This window comes from Castor canadensis, chromosome 11 (assembly GCF_047511655.1).
Source record: "Castor canadensis chromosome 11, mCasCan1.hap1v2, whole genome shotgun sequence".
NCBI classification, from domain to species: Eukaryota; Metazoa; Chordata; class Mammalia; order Rodentia; family Castoridae; genus Castor; species Castor canadensis.
In genome coordinates, this window is record NC_133396.1 from 105525533 (window position 1) to 105547737 (window position 22205).

General features: G+C 40.4%; 1 protein-coding gene across 5 annotated transcripts in view; it reads left to right on the top strand.

Moving 5' to 3' along the window:
* LOC109688008 (GON-4-like protein) overlaps window positions 1-22205 on the top strand; it is a 77769-nt gene that overhangs the window by 2826 nt on the left and 52738 nt on the right. For 3 of the 5 annotated variants that reach the window (XM_020166149.2, XM_074047905.1, XM_074047906.1), the window contains exons 1-7: window positions 69-195; window positions 1969-2493; window positions 8836-9024; window positions 16290-16483; window positions 17181-17255; window positions 17439-17489; window positions 22018-22068. In XM_020166149.2, the coding sequence (XP_020021738.2) occupies window positions 1995-2493; window positions 8836-9024; window positions 16290-16483; window positions 17181-17255; window positions 17439-17489; window positions 22018-22068 (1059 nt within the window). In that variant the 5' untranslated portion in view covers window positions 69-195; window positions 1969-1994. Of the gene's footprint in view, window positions 1-68; window positions 196-1968; window positions 2494-8835; window positions 9025-16289; window positions 16484-17180; window positions 17256-17438; window positions 17490-22017; window positions 22069-22205 lie in introns of those variants that run through there. The other 2 variants (XM_020166150.2, XM_020166151.2) reach the window with 2 other exon arrangements.

The following is a 22205-nucleotide window of genomic DNA, read 5'->3' on the forward strand; positions in this document are numbered from 1 at the left end:
TGCCAATAAATGACGTATAGCACTCTGGCTTCATTCTGCCCTCAAACCCTATGGCGCCTGGGTTTGACGCATGCTTCTTGGCGCCCTGAGTCGCCGCGCACCGCGACTCGGGGACGCGCACGACAATCGCTGCCGTTGCTTTACTTCCGCTGGTGCAGGAGCTGAGTTTCCGCGGGATCAGGCCAGCTTGAGAGGGTACTGGGTAGTGTGCGGTGGGCGGGAAGAGGCAATGCGGGACCTGGTACTCCTGAACCAAGGATGCCCAGGACCAGGGGGGTCGGCCCGAGGGGGGGCGTAGGTTGGGTGACGGGCGTTAGGGGTGCGAAGGTGTCAAATTGGCAGTGGAGACTTGGGCCAGTGCTCCGCGCCGAGGTGGAAAGTGCAGCCAGGATCCCTCTTTGCAATGTTTTTTCAGGAGGGGGCTGCGTGGGGCAGCCTCCTAATTAGCATGCATTCACCGACTCTGGTTCCCCAAAGAGCGGGCTCTTTGGAGCTAGTGCTGTATTGACGCTCTTGGAGCCGATCCCCGCACACTGCTGGCTGAATAGCAGCTGCCTGTCTTGTCTTTTCTTCTTTCCTTTCTCTTGTTTGGATCTCAGTAACTCATCTTTGCAATAAGGAGCCTCCTAGGTTACTTCCACTGCACTCCTTACTCATTCATCATCTTCCCTCTTAGGAATCAACGAATCTTCCCTTGTTTATTGAGCTTTATCAAGATAAGAACATGGTTGATGGGGGCGGGGGAGGGAGGGTGTCTTCACTAATGTCCTAGAGAAACTGAATTAGGGTGATTTAAAACTATCCTTGCATATCAAATTCTTAGAGCCAGAAAGTACTTTATTTTTAAATTTTCTTAGCCAAGTTTTCTCTAGTACCCTTTGGGTGATCATTCAGACTTTGTTTGAAGATTGCCAGTAACACTGTAACACAAGACAGCTTGGAACAGCAAGGCTGTTCTTGGATCTATTTATGAGAGTAAAGTTTTCCTGCATAGAATGTGCAATTGGTTTCCATCTAATATTGATGCTTGGTCCAAATGTTGCACAGTTGTTCAAACCACCATTCATTCATTCATTCATTTAGGGAACATTTTGTGAGGATCTAAAATACTCAGATACTGCTGGGACACTAGTTGAAGGGTTCTTTTTTTCTCAACATAGTTTTGGAGGAGGGACACAAAGAGATAATACAAAAGTGATAAGTACCATAAAAGAGGTTTGCAAATCAGTTCTCTAAGAACAGAGAAGAAAATATCCTTCAGTTTATGTCAGTATTGCCCTTAAAATTTGATAATTGTAATTGAAGCCAAGAGTCCAGAAGTAGCATAGTACAGAAAATATAGAAATCTCTTCTTGTTTCAACACAAAATTTCTGGGAATATTGCCTAGCGTTTTAACCACATTTTTGCTTCTGGAGTGTTTCTATTAACGGAAATACCTGTTTATGAAAAGGCCAATAGCAAGCACTTATTGATCACTTACTATCTAATGATATAGGTGCTATTTTTATAGCTGGATAAATAGGTTCAAATTAAGTAATTTAGGCAAGGTCACAAAGCAGACGAGAAATTGACTTTGGAAACAAATGCACACATTTGGACTTCTCAGTTTGTTCTCAGAATCATGCTATTCTGTCTCCCTCATGGTAATAATAATAACTAACATCTATTAATCACTTCAGTTCTTTTCACATCTGTATGAGCTAAGGACAATTATAATACATAGTTGAAATAGAAGTGTAAAGAGGCTAAGTCACTTGGCCGAGGTAACATGCCAACCAATAGTAGTTTTGGGATTTGAACTTAGTCACCATAATCATTGTTTCTCATCTTCCACCTAAAGGACTACTGTTTGGTGTGAGGTATTGTGTTTATGATTGAACATGAGTAAAAGGAAAAGATAATTGAGTAAATGTCATTACCACTATTATTAATATGACAGTGATAAGAATTTGCCTTTATCTTTTTAGGATGGAACAAAAGCGGAACTTTTAAAATGTTGCCCTGTAAGAAGAGAAGAACTACAGTGACAGAGTCCCCGCAGCATAAGGGCAACCAGGAGGAAGATGACTTAGATCTAGAGTCAGCTGTTAAACCAGAATCGGACCAGGCTAAAGACTTGGGCTCACTGTCCTGGGGTCCAAGTCATGGCAGTGCAGTTGGCCTTGAAGTTCAATCTGTGCAGGATGCAGGAGATCAGCTTGGTATAGAGGATCCATCTATGAACTCTAGGATGCTCACCCAGCATACAGATTTACCAGTTTTGGAAGCTGTTGACATTGCCATCTCTCAAGGAATCACCCTACCTTCCTTAGAGTCTTCCCACTCCCTTAATATACAAATTGGTAAAGGAAAACTCCAGGCTACTGCCTCAAAGAGAGGGAAGAAAATTGTCCTCAGGCCCAACCTGGTTACTCAAGAAGACAGAGGTGATCAGCTTGTCATAAGGGAGCCTTTTTCAGAAGAGCCTAGTGAAGAAGTTAAGGAAGAAGGAGGTAAGATATGAAAGGTCTCTGGGTTACATTTTCCTTGTCAGTATAGGTTGAGCATCCCTCATCTGAAGATCTAAAATACTCCAAACTCTAAAACTTTTGAATGCTAACATGATGCTATAAGTGGGAAATTCTACATTTTAATTTATGTGAGAGGTTGCAGTAAAAATGTAGGTGCAGTCCAGGCAAAATGGGGTATACCTATAATCCCAGCTACTTGGGACGCAGAGATTGGGAAGATTGTGGTTTGAGACTATTTTGGGCAAAAAAGTTAGACTCCTGTCTCAACCAACAAGCTGAATGTGGTGGTGCATGTCTATAATCTCAGTTATATGGGACGCATAGGTGGGAGGGTCTTTGTCCAAGGGGAGCTCCAGGCAAAAAGGTGACACCTGGAGCCTGGGGCATGGTTCAAGTGGTAGAGCACTTGCCTAGTAAATGCAAAGCTCTGAGTTTAAACTCCCGTACTGTAAAAAAAATATATACTCAAAAGCTAAAAAAAATCTGAAATCCAAAGTGCTTCTGGACCCAAGTATTTCAGATAAAGGATGCTTTAATCTGCACCATTTTGTCATTGCTTGCTGTGGTGCCTTGGCAGAAGAATGTTTCTGAAGGGACTACTGGTTTGGTTTGGAGCTGGAACCATGGAGATCATTAAGCATCAGCAGTGACTTTTAAGTGGGTAGACTCTTTTCTTACCCACTCCCTCAATCCTCTTCCATATTGCTTTCTTTACTTTCTCTCGTGCTGTATACTGTATGTTTGGAGTGATGAACTATGGATATCTTTTTGATTTGTTGGGTATCTATGACACGTGGCTCATGGAAGAGGGGCAACACTTAAAGGAAGGTACAGACTTCTGTCTGGGACATTGGGAAAGGCTCTACAGAGAATTCATTATTCTAATGAATAACCCTTAGAACTTTAAGGCTGAATTACAGTTTGACAGAGTGGTGGAGTGCTCACTTGAGTGAGAGGTACACAGGCAGAAGAGGATGGTGACACGGTTGATTGGAAGAAGTTGGAGGAGATGACTTCAGAGTGTTTATAGTGATAGATTGGGATTAAGTTGTTAAGGGCCGTTTAAACTCAGCATATATCTTGAGCCACTCCACCAGCCCTATTTTGTGTGTGTGTGTGTGTGTGTGTGTGTGTTGGGTATTTTCGAGATACGGTCTTTCAAAACTGTTTGCCCAGGCTGGCTTCAAACCGTGATCCTCCTGATCTCTGTCTCCTGAGTAGCTAGGATTACAGGCGTGAGCCTCCAGTACCCAGCTGGGGCAGGTGGCATTTTTTATACCAAGGTATTTGAACTTTTCTGGTAGGTAGGTATCATTTTTTTTTTCTTTTTTGTGGATGGTACTGGGGTTTGAACTCAGGGCCTGTGTTTGCTAGGCAGCTGCTCTACCACTTGAGCCATGCCTCCAGGGTGTTTTTCTTTCTTTCTTTTTTTTTGGTGGTACTGGGGATTGAACCCAGGACTTCATGCTTCTCATACTTGCTAACCAAGTCCTCTACTCCTTGACCTATGCCCAGCCCAGTGATAACCATTTTAATGGCTAATGGCTAAGAAGAACATACTTGTGTTTTAGAGAAGATACCAACTTTTCTTATTCATTCATTCTGACTACATTTTTAGCCTGTGTTCTTCTTTGCTGCATGTTAAGCCCACTTGGTTTTGTTTGGTCTTTCTGGTACATCATCAGTAAGTGATTTTTCCACTATTAACACATACTCCGTCTGTGTCAACACTATGTATTTTGTTTGTTTAAACAGCAGAATTTTATGTTTCTCACTCTACTGTGTTTGAAAACTGATGAAGTAGTGGATGAGTTGTCTAAAGTACATTGCTAAAGGTGGAAGTTGTTTTGGGGAAAAGTGCTGTCTGTAGAACTAGCCCTTCTCATCGCACGTGGGTCTATGGTTATGCCCTCTTTCAGAGGAGTTTGTATTACTGTGTTGGTTCTAGGGCACCTATATTTTGTCTAGAGGGAAAGGGAGCAGATTAAAGACAAAAAGAAGATGACTGGAGAAGGAATAGTAAAAGTCAAAGGAGAGAGAATTTTAAGAACAAAGAGTTTTAAAATTTAGTGGCGGGAGTGGGCATGCAGCTCAATGGAACAGCACTTGCTTATCACACCCAAGGCCCTAGATTGATCCCCAGAAATGCAGAAAATAAAGCACAACAAAAAAACTAGTTGCAGAGGAGAGAGAAGGATAATGATGCCCCAGACAGGGTTACATTTGAAGTCTCAGAGTAGATTGAGGAGAGTTTTTTGGAAAGACGATATGCTGGTGTTAAAGAGGTAGAAATGAAAGCTCCAGTGAGTTTTTACAGTGGGAGAATGTGGACTAGCAGGAGGAAGCAGCAAGTTGTTGAGGCTGGCTTTTTTTTTCAAGATAGGTCATATTTGTGACATGAAGACTGGAGGAAATGGAGTATAATACAAGAATACAATAGTTGATGCTGGGTGCTGGTGGCCCACGCCTGTAATCCTAGTGACTCGAGGCAGAGATCATGGTTTGAAGCCAGCTCAAGCAAACAGTTCGAGAGATCCTATCTCAAGAAAACCCATTACAAAAAAAGGGCTGGTGGAGTGGCTCAAGGTGTAGGCCTTGAGTTCAAACCCCAGTACTGCCAAAAACAAACAACCCCCCCACCAAAAAAAAATACCAAAAGGAATGGATAAGTAGATAAGTAACTATGGATTACTATGGGAGTGGAATTTAGATTTTTTTTTTTTTTGTGGTGTGCAATTTGAACTTAGACACAGGGCCTCACCCTTGCTTTGCTAGGCAAGTGCTCTACCACTGGAGCCACTGTGCCAGCACAGAGTGGTGAGTTTACAGATATTCAAATGTAGATAAATAAACATTTGTTGTTGGGGATTATCTGTGCTGTCACTCTCCATCTAATTGAGTAAGTGAATTGATTTGGGACTAGTCTAGGCAACATGTCTCAAAAAACTTTTTTATGGCTCAAGCGGTAGAGCTCTTGACTAGCAAGTATGAAATCCTGAGTTCAAAACCCAGTCCCACAAAAAAAAGAAAATTATCTATGTGCCTTTTGGAAAATATTGAGAAACTAAAAACTGAAAAACAAAAAACCAAAATCACCCTGTTGGGTATATCGGTGCACTCTCATAATCTTAGCACTCAGGAGGCAGAGGCAGGAGGATGGTGAATTCAAGGACATCCAGGACAAATAGTTCACGAGACCCCCCACATCCAAAAAGTGACCAGAGCAAAGTGAACTGGAGGTGCGAACTGGAGGTGTGACTCAAGCAGTAGAGCAGAAGGCCTGGGTCTCATCAAAAAAAAAAAAGAAAGAAGAAAATGTTACTTGAAAGGAAAATAACAAAAGAGGATGCACTATATACTAATAGTTCTGACTAGTAAGATTATGGGCAACTTTGTGTTTTGGGGTTTGTTAATTAGTTGCAGTGCCGGATCTTGCAAATGCTAGGCAAGCACTCTATCCCTGAGCAGGTCCCAGCCCTTGGGATCCTCCTAATCTCAGCCTCCCAAGTAGCCAGGATTGCTGAGCCACTGGCACCCGCTACATTTTAGTTTTCAGATTATGAAAGCAGCAGTACCATATTCATTGTTGAAATGTTGAAAAAAGAAAAGAAAAGAGTCTAGGCTATTGAAGTAAGAACATTTTGTTACAATTGATATTTCCTTAAACTGTGTTTTAGACAGCAGGTGTTACTGGTTAAATCTTTCTCTTTTTCACCTGGGTTCTTGCTTTGTTGCCCAGACTGGCCCCAAACTCCTTGGGTTCAAGGGATCTGCCTGCCTCAGTCCCCTTGAGTAGCTGGCATTACTTTTCTTTTTCAGTACTGGGCATTAAACCCAGGACCTCATGTACGCTAGGAATACTCTCTACCACTGAGTCACATCCCTAGCCCCCACCCTAATTTCTACTTAGACTTTTTTTGCTTCCTGAAAATGATTTGTCTAGGCAGATTTCACCTTGTAATTGTTTTCTGCAGATCTCAGCTATTTATTTTCATGTTATTAATTTATAGTTTTTAGTTTGGCAGTACAAGTTAGAGATGATTTAAAGTTTTTCCTTCTCATTCTACTTGGCATCTTTCTGAGTTCTTTCAGCATTTAGCATATTTATAATGGCAAAGAACGGTAGGGTTTTAGGGAAGGGAGTTAAGTTGAAAACCAGTGTGATGGAGTCAGAGGAAAAAAGGTTGCAGAGAAAAAAAAGGAACATTTTCTTTATATAGAGCCCTTAGACTGTATGTTTTGAATTGAACGCAGTGACAAATAACTTGGTCTTTTTTTTTTTTTGTTGTTGTATCGGTTTTGAACTCAGGGCCTCACATTTGCTAGACAGGTGCTTTACCACTTGAGCCACACCTTCAACCCTTAACTTGGTTTGTTTTTGAAGAAAAAAATTGGACTAGGAAATATACATAAAAGGGAAAAAAATTAAGAACTACTGAAAGTACTGGGTGTTGTGGTACATGCTTTTATAATCCCAGCATTGAGACTGAGATGGGAAGATTGGTTTGTTATCACCCTTGAATGCAGAGCATGTTCCAGGCCAGCCTCGGCTAAGTAGTGGGACCCTAAGCCAGGCTCCAGCAGCTCACATCTGTAATCCTAACTACTATTTTCCAACCCGGGAAAATAGTTTGAGAGACCCTATCTCAAAAAAACCCATCACATGGTAAGGGAGGGGGTGGGGGCAGGGGGGAGAAATGACCCAAGCCTTGTATGCACATATGAATAATAAAATAATAAAAAAAAAAAAGTAAAAAAAAAAAAAAAAAAAAAAAACCATCACAGAAAAGGACTGGTGGAGTGGCTCAAGGTGTAGGCCCTGATTTCAAGCCCCAGTACTGCAAAAAAAAAAAATAAATAAATAAAATAAAAAGTGGGATTCTAGGGACTGGTAAAATGGCTCAAGCAGAAAGAGCGCCTGCCTAGCAAGGATGAGGCCCTGAGTTCAAACCCTAGTTCTGTCAAAAAAATAGTGGGCCCCTGTCTCAAACTAAAAAAAAAAAAGGAATACAGAGAATACACAGTAAGAAATTAGGCACTTTTTAACCTTGTCCTCTTGTTTCTAAGTTATACTCTCAGATCACTCTTTAGTAATTCCTTGTGTATATTTCAGAGATATTTTGCATATAAAAGAAATACCTATGTATTTCTTTTTTCTCTGACAACTTGATTTCTAATGTTTACTTTTGATAGTGCATGAATGGTACCTTTTTAATGCTACCGTACCCAAACTGAAGGAAAACATTGTGAAGAATTGAGGTGAGAAAGTTGCGTAATGAATTGTAGAAATATATATTTATATTTTACAGTGATAAATACTCTTCTGCTGTGTGAAATTGATTTACAGATTCAGGACCTTTTTTTTGTTTGTCTTATGAGATATGGTTGACCTTGAACTTGAGATCCTTCTGCCTCAGCCTCTCAAGTGCTGGAGTTATAGGTGTGTGCCATCATACCTGGCTCAGTTGGGACATTTTATTAGTATATCATTTATAGTTGATTAACTGTTTTGTTAATGGTCATCTATTAAAAAATGTCCCTTTGGTCAGGTGCTGGTGGTGTATACCTGTAATTTTAGCTACTTGGGAAGCTGAGATCAGGAGGATTGTGGTTCAAGGCCAGCCTGGGCAAGTAGTTTGAGAGACTCCATCTCCAAAATAGCCAGAGCAAAGTGATCTGGAGGTGTGGCTCTAGCAGTAGCATTCTGGCTTTACAAGCGTGAAGCTGTGAGTTCAAATCCCAGTCCCACCAAAAAAAAAGAAAAAGTCCCTTTGTCATCAGAACTCCTCTCCCATTTTGATTTGATTTTTTTCATTCATTCTTTTTTTTTTCTTTTTCTTTTTCCTTAATGCTGGGGCTAAATCCAGGGTCTCAAGAATGCTTGACAAGTACTCCACCACTGGTCTAAATCACTAGCCCCATTATCTGATTTTTCTTTAGGAAAAAGGCAAAGCCCCAAAGCATATTAGACTAGAAGGACCTTAGCAGTTACCTAGTTCAACTCCCTGACTTTACAGATGGGTAATTTGGATCTGAATTTTGATTTTAGTCTTTTTCTTAGGATCCTCCTGTCTTCAATAGAGGGGAAGGGCTAGAGGTTTGGCTCAAGTAGTAGAGTGCTTGCCTCACAGGCAAAAAGTCCTGAGATCAAACCCCAGTACTAGTATAAACAGAAAAAAAGAAAAGAAAAAGTGGAATGCCTGTATGTATAGTGTACTTCATTAGTGAAGTTATCTAACTAAAAAAGACTTTATAACAAGATGCTGATTTCTATAATCATATGATTGAGAGTAGGCAAATTAGCAGTATTTGTGATTCTTCTAGGAAAACCTCAAATGCATTGTGGAGGGGAGATAACTTTACTGCCACCAGGCAGCCAATCTGCAAACCCAGAAGCCCAGCTTAGGAAATCACCCCAGCCAGATGTTTGTGCTTCTCAAGAAAAGCCACTCAAGACTCTGGCTCAACATTCTGAGGAAGAGGTAGAGGATGGTGGACTCTTTATTACAATGGGTAGGCTTTCTTTGTATTTTTAATTAAAAAAACAAACTATTTAGTATAATATGTAAAAAACTGCATATATTCTAAGCAATGCCGAGTTTTATAGCAAGCAATTGCCCACATCCTGAGTTATCTGCCTAGAAGTCCACCTTGTCCTCCCTTTCAGCTGTTACCCACCCCCCACCATGGGTAAGCACCCTCCTGACTTCTGGGAGTACTCACTTTTTGTGATTGTCTTTTTTCTTCTTAATATTATATTTATGAAATTCATCCATATTGTTCCATACAATTGTTGATTATTCATTTTCATTGCTGTTTAATGTTCTGCTGTTTGTATTCTGTTTTCTTTATCTGTTCCCCTGCTTTTTTTTTCTTTTCCTGGTTCTGGGGCTTGAACTTAGAGCCATTCCACCAGCTCTTTTTCTGTGAAGTGTTTTTTCGTGATAGGGTCTTGCAAGCTATTTGCCTAGGCTAGCTTTGAATCTTGATCCTCTTTATCTCTGTCTACTGAGTAGCTGGGATTACAGATGTGAGCCACTGGTGTCTGGCGTATTTCTTATTTATTTGTTTTTTATGTTGAGACTAGGGTTTGCACTCAGGGCTTTGGGATTGCAGAGCAGGTTCTCTATTTCTTGAGCCATACCTCCAGTCCATTTTCCTCTGGTTAATTTTGGAGATGGGGATCTGAAGAACTGTTTGCTCAGGCTGGCCTTGAACTGTGATCCTCTCGATCTCAGTTTCCCAAGTAGCTAGGATTACAGGCATGAGCCACTGACATTAGGCTGCAGTTACGCATTTTTTGCAAGACTACCACAGAAGTTAGGTTCCTTCTTAGTGCATCTGATTGGGGGGAACCTAGTGTCAATATGTCTTATTATGGGGAGGTTAACCATGATCACATGATTAATTAAGGTGGTGTCTGTCAGGTTTCTCCCTGTTAATTACTGCATACCTTTCAGGAGATATTTTGAAACTGCATTGTACTCAGGATACTGCACTGTGTTGCACATAGTTAATTAACTTCTCTTTTTTTTTTTTTTTTTTGCAGTACTGGGGTTTGAACTCAGGGCCTACATCTTGAGCCACTCCCTCCACCAGCTCTATTTGCCTGGGCTAGCTTTGAACTGCAATCCTCCTGATTTCTGCCTCCTGAGTAGCTAGGATTATAGGTGTGAGCTACTGGCACTGGGCTAATCTTTTTTTTTAGGTAGTCGTGGAATTTGAGCTCTGGACCTCCCGTACACTGGGCAGGTACGCTAGGGCTTGAGCCAACCCACCAGCCTATTTATTTATACTTTTTTATTTACCTATTTATTCATTCAAGGTCTTACAGTGTAGCCCAGGCTGGCTCCAATTCACTTAGCCTTACACTGCTAGGCAGGCACTCTACCACTTGAGCCACTCCATGACTCTGGCTTATTTACTGAGGTGGGGTCTTGATAGTTTTTTGTCTGGCTAGTCTTGAATCCTGATCCTCCCTGTCTACTTCCCAAGTAGCTGGGATTATAGGAGTGAATCACTGTGCCTGGCCTCTGGCCTCAAACTTTTGATCCTCCTGCCTTAGTCTCCTGAGTGCTGGGATTATAGGCATGTACCACCAAACCTAGTTTAGTTTTTATGTATAAAGAATTGACTCAAGGTTTTTTTTTTATTGTATGAATTGTAGTCCAATAATATCATTGTTACTTTGCTCAGATTGTTTCAGATTTAACTATTTGAAACTGCTTTATGTTTTTCTTTTATGCCTTGTACTTTTGGTGTCATCGTTTAACCCCAAGCTCAGAAAGTTTTTTTTATTTTTTTTTGCGGTGCTGGGGTTTGAACTAGGCCTCATGTCTGCTCGCAGGTTGGAGCTCTACCACTTGCCCACAAATTTTTTTTTTTTTTATGTTTCTAGTATTTGTTTGTTTGCTTATTTATTTATTTATTGTGCTGGGAATTGAACTCAAGGCCTCATGCACTCCAAGCATGCATTTTACCTCTAAGTTTATGCTCCCAGCCTGTAGTTTTTGTAATACAGTTAGGTGTATGGCTCATTTTAATTTTTTTCTTTCCTTTGAGATGCATTCTTACTGTGTTGCACAGACTGGCCTCAAATTCCTGGGCTCAGGTGGTCTTCCTGCCTCGGCCTTTGAGGATTTTGGACTAGAGCATTGTGCCCGTGTGCCCAGCTATTTTTGTTGCTGTTAATTTTGTATAAGAGCTAAGTTGTGGTTGAGATTCTTCTGGTTTGCATGTGGAGGTTAAGCGCCTTAGCGCTGTTTGTTGAAAAAAAAATTCTTCAATAATGACTTTTGCACTTTTGAATAATGGTGTGGCCGTTTGTATGGGTCTTTTCTGGATTTGTTTCTATTTCCTTTATCTGTGTACCTTCACCAATACTACCCAAGTCTTAATTACTACAATTTTATAGTGCGTATTGAAATAGGGAGTCGGAGTCTTTTTACAAGGTTGTTAGCCTGGGGTGCAGAAGTAGCTCATTGGTAGCATGCATAAGGCCCTGAGTTTCATCTGCAGCACCTAAAAAAAGTTGTTGGGCTTTTAGTCCTTTGTATTTCCATATAAATTTTATTTTATTTTATCTGATGTTATCTTTTTGAGATGAGGTCTTATCTGTGTTGCCTAGGCTGACCTCCAACCCCTGGGCTCAAGTGATCCTCCCATCTCTGCCTCCTAAGCAGTGGGACAACAGGTGTGTACCACCATGCCTGGCTTCCATATAAAGTTTAGAACTGCAAAAATGCTTGCTGGAGGGCTTAAGTGGTAGAGCACCTGCCTAGCAAGCATGAGACCCTTAGTTCTGCCAAAAATGTTTGCTGGAATATTTATTAGTAATGAATCCATGAAGCAATTTGGGAGAATTGTCATTTTAACAATGTCGAATCTACTAATTTTATGAGTAAATGGTATCTTTCTTTAATTCTATAAAATTTCTGTCAGGTCCTGGCATGGTGATACACACTTACAATCCCAGCACTCAGGTGGTTGACGCAGGAAAATCATGAGTCCCAGGCCAGCTTGGGATATATAATGAGTTCCAGGTCAGCCTTGGGTTACTTAGTAGAACCCTATCTCAAAAAGAAGAAACATTTAGCAATCTTTTTATTTATTTATTTATTTATTTATTTTTCACTATGTAGCCCAGGCTGGCTTCCAACTCATGATCTTCCTGCCTCAGCCTTCCCAGTGCTGGGATTACAGACTTGGGCAATCATACCCAGCTGAGCTGTGTATTATTCATTCATGTATTCATTTATTTATTTATTTGGTGACATTGGGGTTTGAACTAAGGGCCTGCCTTGCACTTGCTAGGCAGGCATTATACCACTTGAGCCATTGCCTCCAGTCCTTTTTGTTTTATTTTATTTATTTATTTATTCATTCATTTAAATTTTTTTTGGCAGCACTGGGTTTGAACTCAAGGCCTTATTCTTGCTAGGCAGGCACTCTTGCTGCTTGAGCCATTCTGCAGCCCTATTTTTACTTTTTAATTAAATTTTTTTTTTTTTTTTTTTTTTTGTCTTTTTTCTTTTTTGTTGCTGGGGATGGAATTCTGGGCTTGTTAATGCCAGGCAGGTGCTAGGCAGGTATTTTACCCCTGAGCTCCATCCCAGGCCTGCTGTCATTTATCTCTCAGGTAGGATCTCTAGCTTTTGCCTACAGCTGGCCTCAGACCTTGGTCCTCCTGTCTATGGCTTCCCTGGTAGCTGGGATCACAGGTGTGAATCATCATGCCCAACTTGTTGGTTTGAGATGAGGTCTCACTAACTTTGTGCCTGAGATGGCCTACAGTTGTGATCTCCTGATTTCTGCCTAGCTGAGATTATAGGTGTGAGCTACCATTATATTTGTTATTGAGAGTAAATGTTTTATGGTGGATAATTTAAAGTTTTTAAATTTGTGTGTGTGCGTGCTGCTGAGGCTAGGCTTGAACCTAGGGCCTTGTGTATGCTAAGGCAAGCACTCCATCACTGAGTCATTCCACAAGTCCTTTTTTTTTTTTTTTTTTGGTGGAACTGGGTTGGTTTGTTTTTTTTCCCCCAGGGTGTTTTTGTTTTGTTTTGTTTTTTGGTGGAACTGGGGTTTGAACTCAGGGTCTCACACTTGCTAGGCTTGCTAGGCAGGCACTCTACCGCTTGAGCCACTCTGCCAGCCCACCCAAGTCCTTTTTAAAATTTTGTGTTTGTTGGTTTTGTAAGTATTTTAAAGTATTGCTATTCAAAGTGGGGTGTGAGGATTTGTGGTAGTCTGGGTACTCTTACAGGTTTGAAGCAAAATAATGAAAATAGTAAAAGTTTAGAAAAATGTTATAATATTTCAGCATTATTGATACATTCTTACTATTTTTGTAAAACTATAGTCTATTTTTTTGTAAAATATAAGTCAGTTTTGTTTTTTACCAAAAACAAAACTGGTTCTTTGACACAGATAGTTTGAAAAGCAGTGTTTTAAAGGACAGTTTAATTCTTGGTCAATTACCTATCTATGGAAAATTTTATGAAGTTTAGGTGTTTTCATTGTAAGATACCTTTTTTGGCCCTCATTTCTATGAATTAAAAAACATTTTTATAGATCTGATTTTTGTAAAGAAAACTTGATTTTTCTCATCATTTTAGTTAATAACACGTTTTGTTTTGTTTTGTTTTACAATATAACATTAATAGTTTAATTTGTAGCTTTTAAAAAAGTTTGTATTTGGTTTTCTTGAGCTAGTTTTTCAGTTGACATGTATCTTACAATAGGATAGAGTATGAGTATAAAATCGAGTCAAAACATTCTCAGGTGTCAGAAACCCTTTACTGCAATGACCAGCTTATGGTTAAAGTGCTAATGAGATGAGGAGGGAAAGGTGGATGCTGTAACCAAAACTGGCCTGGTTTGGCCACATGAGAAAGGATGCCAGAGAGAAGGCAGGAGAAAGAGGAGAGGAAATTGAGATGTGGTGAAGAGGGAAGTTGGGGGTTTATGAGGAAAAGGGTAAATGAAGCGAGAAGAGATTTTGGCAAAAGTGCTGTCGCCGGTAAACAGAAATTCCAGTCTTATATCCTACCTGGATGCATCCAGCCAGGATATGTAGACCTAGTGAGGGTGACATTAAAAGTTTAATGTTCTATTGTTTGAATGTTCTGTTTTCTTTATCCATTTAACTCGTTTGTTTTTATTGATGGGAATAGGGTTTGCACTCAGGGCTTGCAAAGTAAACACTCTACCTACCGCTTGAGCCATACCTCCAGTGCATTTTGCTCTGGGATCTCATGAAGCATTTGCCTGGGATGGTCTTGAGCCTCGATCTTCCCCATGTCAGCCTCCCAGGTAGCCAGGATTACAGTTGTGAGGCACAGGTGCCCAGTGAGAAGGTTGTCTTAGTGTTACAATCTTCTCAAACTCCTTGTTTTCAAATAGTAGTGGACCAGAGTACCAGAGAGATAGGGAACTTGTCTTGGTGTTTTCATGATAATTTGTTCTAGGCCTTACTAGAATTTCTAGTAGTCAAGAAGTTCTTCCTTTTGTCTGGTCATATGTGTGCTCCTTCCCTGTAGCCTGCCTGCCTTCCTTCCCAGTAAATTTTTAATTAATTGATTAGTTTATTTATTGGTATCAGGATTTGAGCTCAAGGCCTCACAGTTGTTAGGTTGGTGCTGCACCACCTGAGCCATGCCTACAGCCCTTTTTTTGACAGTATTAGGGTTTGAACTCAGGGTTTTCTGTTTGTTAGTCAGGCATTCTACCTCTTGAGCCACACCTTCAAGCCCTGCTTTGGTTATTTTTTTGAGGTAGGGTCTCACATTTATGCGAGGGCTGACCTAGACTTTGATCACTCATACTTATGAATTCTGCATAACCGGCCTGACAGGGATGCACCACCATGCCCACCTTTTATTGGTTGAGATGAGGCTCTCTTAAGCTTTTTGCCTGGGCTGGCCTTGAACCTTGATCCTTCTGATCCTTGCCTCCCGAGTAGCTAAGATTACAGTTGTTATACCACCATGCTTGGCTTATCTTTTTTTTTGAGACAAGGTCTTGCCATGTAACCCAGGCTTGACTTGAACTTACCAGGTAGCCTTAGACTGCCCTTGATCTCGAGATCCTCTTGCCTCAGCCTCCTGAGCACTGGGATTACAGGTATGTACAAACACTCCCAGTTCTGAGAGGGGGCTTTTCAAAATTGGTTTGTTCCTTTTCTTTTTATTTTATTTATTTCTTTGTGGTACTCAGGTTTGAACTCCGTACCTCACGGCTTGCTAGGCAAAGTGCTCTACCACTTGAGCCACTCCACAAGCCCCTTTTCTTTTTGTAATATAATAATAATAATAAAAATTATATCTGTGTAATGTGTCATTTGTTAGAAACACTTTGATAGGACTGGAGGAGTGGCTCAAGTGGTAGATACTTGCCTCACAAGTGTGAGGCCCTGAGTTCAAACCCCAGTACTGCCAAAACAAAACAAGAAAAAGCCATTTTGTTAAATATTATTTCATTTAGTCTTCACGACTAAATACAGATATTCATATTTTTCAAAAGAAAACATTGAAACTATTATCAAGGTAATCCAGTAAGGTTGTGGAATTGGGATACAAGTTGAGGGTTTCTGATATATTATCTGGGCAGTATAGAATGTTAATTTCCACTCCACATGTTTTAGTTAGATTGGTTAGCTTCAAAATATGACTCTGACCAGATGTGGTGGCTCATGCTTGTAATTACATCACTCTGGAGACTGAGGCAGGAGGATCACAAGTTTGAGGTCAGTCTGGGCTACATAGCGAGACCTTGTTTCAAAACACAGAATGCAAACAAACAAACAGTGACAATAAAAAAACACATATTGCTACTTACTAGATCTTGGGAAATTTTCTTAATCTGTCTACTTTGGTTTCCTCCTCCTTACAGTGGTAAAAATAATTGTCTCTACCAAATTGGGTTGCTACTTCTAGGAATACATAAATTAATAGCTATAAAGTGCATAGAAGAGTGTCTGACATAAAATAAAAATTCAGTGAATGTTATTTTTATTCTACTACAGATCTATTTGGAGATTCTGGTGATTTCTTTTTTTTTTTTTTTTTTTTGGTACTGGGGTTTGAACTCAGGACCTACACCTTGAGCCACTCCACCAGTCCTTTTTTGTGATGGAATTTTTCCAGATAGGGTCTCTCAAACACTTTGCCTGGGCTGGCTTTGAACTGCAATCTTCTTGATCTGTGCCTCCTGAGTAGCTAGGATTAGTGGCGTGCACCGGTGCCTGGCCTCTGATGATGCTTTTGATTTATTTGCAGAAGAGCAAGACAACAAAGAAAGTGAGAAAAGGAGAAAAACAAAAAAGGGTACCAAGAGGAAAAGAGATGGAAGGGGTCAAGAGCCAGGGACCTTGGCATGTGACCTGAAACTGGATGACATGCTTGATCGTACCTTAGAGGACGGTGCCAAGCAGCACAACCTGACAGCGGTCAATGTGAGAAACATCCTTCACGTACGTAAGGCTGGGGCGGCCGTGGGATTGGAATGGAAATCTTCCGTGGAAGCAAATAAAAATACCCAGAAAATGTTTGACTCTTGATATATGAATTACCAATTTTGTGGGTTACCCAAGACAAACATTTTATATCTCAAGATGGCTTTCTCTTTGCACCAGGCACAAGTTTGAAATTTGAACACGTTAAGGAAGAACTTATTTGTGAACTTCTTTCCGCTGATTTGATTATCTAGCAGTTTTGAAGATGATAATGCTTATAGTGGATTTATTCTTGAGGGATGATCCATCTGCAAAGTCCATTTAACAGTTGATAGTACTTTGCAGATATGTAAACAGAGTTCTTGATACATAGCAGCACAGCTCTTTGCAAAACCTTTGCTGTTTGTTATTCTTTATTTTAGGCCTATAGTTAGTTATCTCAGGAGCAAGTTCTCTCTCTCTCTCTCTCTCTGTCTCTTTTCTCTTCCTAGTAGCACATAATAAAATTTGCTGCTACATTGTTTCAGACTGTGTGGTTCTGTCTAAAACTGGCTTCTGCCTTCTTAGTGTCCTTACCTTGCTTTACCCATTTTGAAGCTGTTTGAGGATATAGTTTTCCTTTATCCCCCACGTAGGACTAGCACAGTTGCATAGAGATGAGTACTGTCTAGATGACATGCCCTTTGGCATAAAGTGAAATTTCATCTTTCTCCAGGAAGTAATCACAAACGAACATGTGGTAGCTATGATGAAAGCAGCCATCAGTGAGACAGAAGACATGCCAATGTTTGTGAGTAGTTGTTACTCTTTCAATGTCATGGAATGGAGTTATTTGTAAACTGGCTAAGTGTTGGTGGTCACTTGGGAGCTTATAAACAGTTTTGATAGCTGGGGGGAAAAGTTAGCCTCTCAATTCCCAACAATCACATTGTGATTTTTATTGACTATTTTCTTCTTATTTCTCCCTCCTTAGGAACCTAAAATGACACGCTCTAAATTGAAGGAAGTGGTGGAGAAAGGAGTGGTAAATGTTTTGTGATTTTTCTTTGTTTAACTTGGCAAATAGGATCTAATTCTAGGTTATTTATAAGGAAGAAATATAGGAATACTTTTAGCTTGCGTTGCTTCTTTAAAGAATTATTTGTAGGCTGGTGGCGTAGCTGAGTTGTACAGCACTGACCTAGCTTGGGCGTGACCCTGGATGGACATATACCTATGTCCGTAATCCCAACATTCTGGAGGCTTAAGCAGGAAGATTAGGATCTTGAGGCCAGCCTGGACTACTAACAAGACCCTGTCTCAGAAAAAAAAAAAAAATTGCAAAAGACAAGTAGAGACAGAATATATGAAGTCATTATTGTTTATTTTATTTTGGTTGATACAGAAGTATTGCTTTTTGGAGTGCTTAGATGGATAACCATTTGTAAGCAATGAATGAGACCAGTTTTTCTATTCATGTTGTAACCTATGAGGCAAAGTGTTTACAGTTGTATTTTCAAAGTATGTTTCAGGGACCAGTTTTATTAAAATCACCTTTGTACAGGGTCCCTCATGAGTGTTTATTAAAGTGCATATTCTTGGGCCCACCACAGGCAGGACTGGAATATGTATTGTTGAAAATACGTTAGTTCATTCTTTTGCACACTAAAACATGAGAACCACTTAATAACTTCTGACATAGTCTGGTCCATTAAGCTCTTTAAGGCTTGGAACCAGGCTGTAATTCTTAATAAGCATTTGTCCAGTTTGTGCTTGCTTCTGTGACAGGCAGGTGACAGTCCTGAGGGAATCCATTGTATCTCTGGTAGTAATGAAAATTTGCCTTCTGAGCCCAAAATACATATGGTAGTTTTTGTTTGTCCTAGTTCTGTTCCTTGGAGTCCCATGGTCTTTCCTTTAGTTGAATAAAACCAGTTGTTCTTACATCCTTTTCTTGCTAAATGTCCCCCAATTTGTTTCCTTCCTTCCTTCCTTCCTTCCTTCCTTCCTTCCTTCCTTCCTTCCTCCCTCTCTCCCTCCCTCCCTCCCTCCCTTCTTTTGTCCCTCCCTCCCTCCCTCTTTCTTTTTTTTTTGTTGGCAGTACTAGAGTTTGAACTAAAGGTCTTATGCTTGCTAGACAAGTGCTCTACCACTTGAGCCATGCCCCGGCCCTTTTTTTTATTTGAGCTATTTTTCAGATAGGGTCTCACATTCTTCTCCAGACTGGCCTTGGACATGATCCTCCTGCTACTGCCTCCCATGTAGCTGGGGTTATTGGGTATATGTCACCATTCCCCACTTGTTATTTAGATTGGGTCTCCGTGCCATTTTTTTTTCTTTTTTTTTTTTGCATGGACTGTCTTTGAATTTCGATCCTCCTATCCGCCTCTCTTAAAGCTGGATTATGGGTGTGTGCTTCTACACTTGGCCCCCGTTTCTTGTTTTACCTTGTATGTCAAGGCTTTGAGTACCCTCACTAATCTGATTCTTTTCTTTTGAATGTTGAATGTGTCCAGTTTGTCCATAGCCCTTTGAAAATATGCCTAAATCCAAACTAATACAGGTGAAAATTAGAAATTCCCTCTATGTTTCAGATACTGTTTCTCTTAATGCAGACGAAAGTCGCATTAGGTTTTGTTTTGGCAGTCATATCACTGTTGTTGTTTAATTGACTAACCCTTCTTACATAAATTGAAATTTCATCTTTCTCCAGGAAGTAGACACCAGTGAACGTGTGGTAGCTATGATGACAGCAAGCAATGAGCTCAAAGTTCCCTGTAGTCTCCATGACACAGAGTAAAATGAATATCGATTCCATATTTGATTTGAAAAACAACTAAAGAGGAGATTGAATCATGGTCTGGTTGCCTTGGTTGACCATGCGTGTCAGTGTGGAGAAGTTGGGCAATAAGGCTAATTTACGTGATAGGCAAGGATCCAGAGTCCAGGTCTCTTGATTCTTTTTTTTTTTTTTGGTGGGACTGGGGTTTGAACTCATGGCTTTGCCCTTGCAAAGCCAGTGCTCTACCTCTTAGCCACACCTCCAGTCCAAGGTTTCTTTTCTTTTTTTGTGGCAGTGCTGGGGCTTGAACTCAGGGCCTACACCCTGAGCCACTTCACCAGCTCTTTTTTTTTTGTGATGGAGTTTTTCGAGATAGGGTCTTGTGAACTGTTTGCCTGGGCTGGCCTCCAACTACGATCCTCCTGAGTTGCTAGGATCATAGGCATGAGCCATCAGTGCCCGGCTCTCTTGATTCTTGATAGACTAAGTCCAACTAAGTGCTGGTTTGCCCTCTGGTTGGGTTTGGCAGTAGGGAAACTGATTGGTTCAAAAACAGACATAGAAAGGTGACTGGACCTGAATCGCATCATACCCTGTACCCCATAGTGGTTCCAGCTGCACAGAGCTAGACACATGGTCAGAGCATGGCAGGACGCAGGAGATGTGAGACCTAAGGCTTTGTAGAGCCAGAACCTAGTTGCCACTTGTTTCTTTTTTAAATAAGATTTTGGTTGGATCACAATTTAATGGGCAAGAAATTATATACCTTATGTGGCATTTTAATTGGCAGTATCTAAGAGCTCTTGTTTTGTTTTTATTTTTGGTTTTTGATACGGGGTCTCGCTTTGTTGCCCAGGCTGGTGTCGAATCCCCAGTCCTTCTGCCTCAGCCTCCCAAGTGCCCAAGTGCTAGGATTTCAGGCATGTGCCACCACACCCAGTTAAGAGCTTTTTAAAGTCTTTTGTTTTTGTTTTTGGAGGTACTAGGGTTTTAAACTTGGAACCTCATACTTAGATAAGCACTCTACCATTTGAGCCATGCCCTAGCCTTTTTAGCTTCACTTATTTTCAAATAGGATCTTGAGTGGGTTTTTTTTTTTTTGCCCAGGCCTGCCTGGACTGCTCTTATTTATACCTACTGAATAGATGACAGGCGCCGTGCCACCATGCCCACCTTTATTGACTGATAGGGAATTTCACTAACTTCTTGCCTGGCTGGCCTTAAACTGCAGTCCTCCTAATCTCTGTCTCCCAAGTAGCTAGGATTGTAGATGTGAACCACCACATTGACTTAAGAGTTCTTTGCAAAAAAATTTTCCTTTCTGGGTTTGATCTGTAGCACCACAAACAAATAACAAAGCAAAGCAAAACAAAACAAACCGTTTTTCTTTATTTTTTTCTTTTCTTTGTGGTACTGGGGTTCAAACTTAGGGCCTCTTGATTGCTAATCAGGTTCTCTACTACTTGAGGCACTCTGATAGTCCTCTCTAACAATTTTATGAAGATTGTCAGTGCTGGATGTGGGTTTTTTTTTTTTTTCTTTTTTTTGGCAGTACTGGGGCTTGAACTCAGAGCCTACACCTTGAGCCACTCCACCAGCCCTTTTTCTGTGTAGGGTGTTTTCGAGATAGGGTCTCGTGAACTATTTGCTCAGGCTGGCTTCTAACTGTGATCCTCTTAATCTGTGTCTCCTGAGTTGCTAGGATTATAGGCATGAGCCACCAGCACCCGGCCATTGTTTTGTTTTGATGGTGCTGGGGTTAGAACCAGAGCTTTGCACTTGTAAGGCAGGTGCTCTACAGCTTGAGCCACACTTCCAGCTCTGGAGCATTCCTGTGATTTCAGCATTTGGAAGGTTGAGGAAGAAGAATTTTGAGTTTCAGGCCAACCTGGGCTATATAGCAAGACCCTGTTTCAACAAACAAAAACCAAACCACTGCAAACCAAAACCAAAACATACAAAATGTTGAAAGAATATTACAGTCAATCTAGATTCCAAGAGTAACATTTTGCTGTATTTACTTTATGGCTCTGTGTATTTATTATGTGTCCTTACTGTTTGAAAATAAGTGTGGACAGCATGACATTTTTACCCATTAATACTTCGGTGGAGCTTTTTGTGGTTGGCTTTTTGGAGGTGTGCTGATGGTGAAGTTCTGTAATTCATTAAGGAAAGTATTGCTAGGGTTGGCGGAGTGACTGAAGCGGTAGAGTGCCTTTCTAGTAAGCATAAGGCTCTGAGTTCAAACCCCAGTTCCACCAAAAAAAAGAAAAGTACTGCCAGCGTGGTGGTACACATCTATAATCCCAGCATTCTGGACACTGAGCAGGAAGATTGCCAGCTCAATGCTAACCTGGGCTACATAGCAAGTTCCAGATCAGCCTGGGGCTACATAACAAAAAGCAAAAAACAACAAGCAATGAAAAAATGATGTCAAAAGACTCCTGTAACCTATATCATGTTAGGTTTGTGTAGTTTTGTAGTTTACAGATCGTTTTTATATCCATTTTTCCGTGTAAACCTGAACTGTAATAGAAAGTAGGCAAGATAGATATTTTTGTCCTCCATTTACAGATAAAAGTGAATCTTACTAGGTTTGAAGTAGAAATGCTAATGACAGAAATAGATTCTTCTTTCTTTTTTTGTTAGCTTTGACAAATATTTGAAAGTATATATTCAACACCTATAGATCACTGTAGCTACTTGTTAGGCAGATGGGTTTTTGTGAGTTAAAGGGGAAATAAAAATGAAAAAGTCATTTTCAGTTAATTATTTATATTCTTTTTGGTAGGTTATCCCAACCTGGAATATCTCACCAATTAAGAAGGCCAATGAAATTAAGGTAAGCTTGGAAGAGATAATTGCGGTCCTTCCCCTGGAAGACTTCATAAGTTTTAAAACCCAAGTCTTTTTCTTCTATTTGTAACTTTTTAAACTGTTTATTTTAATTTCAGCTTTGTTTTTTTCTATTCCATTACT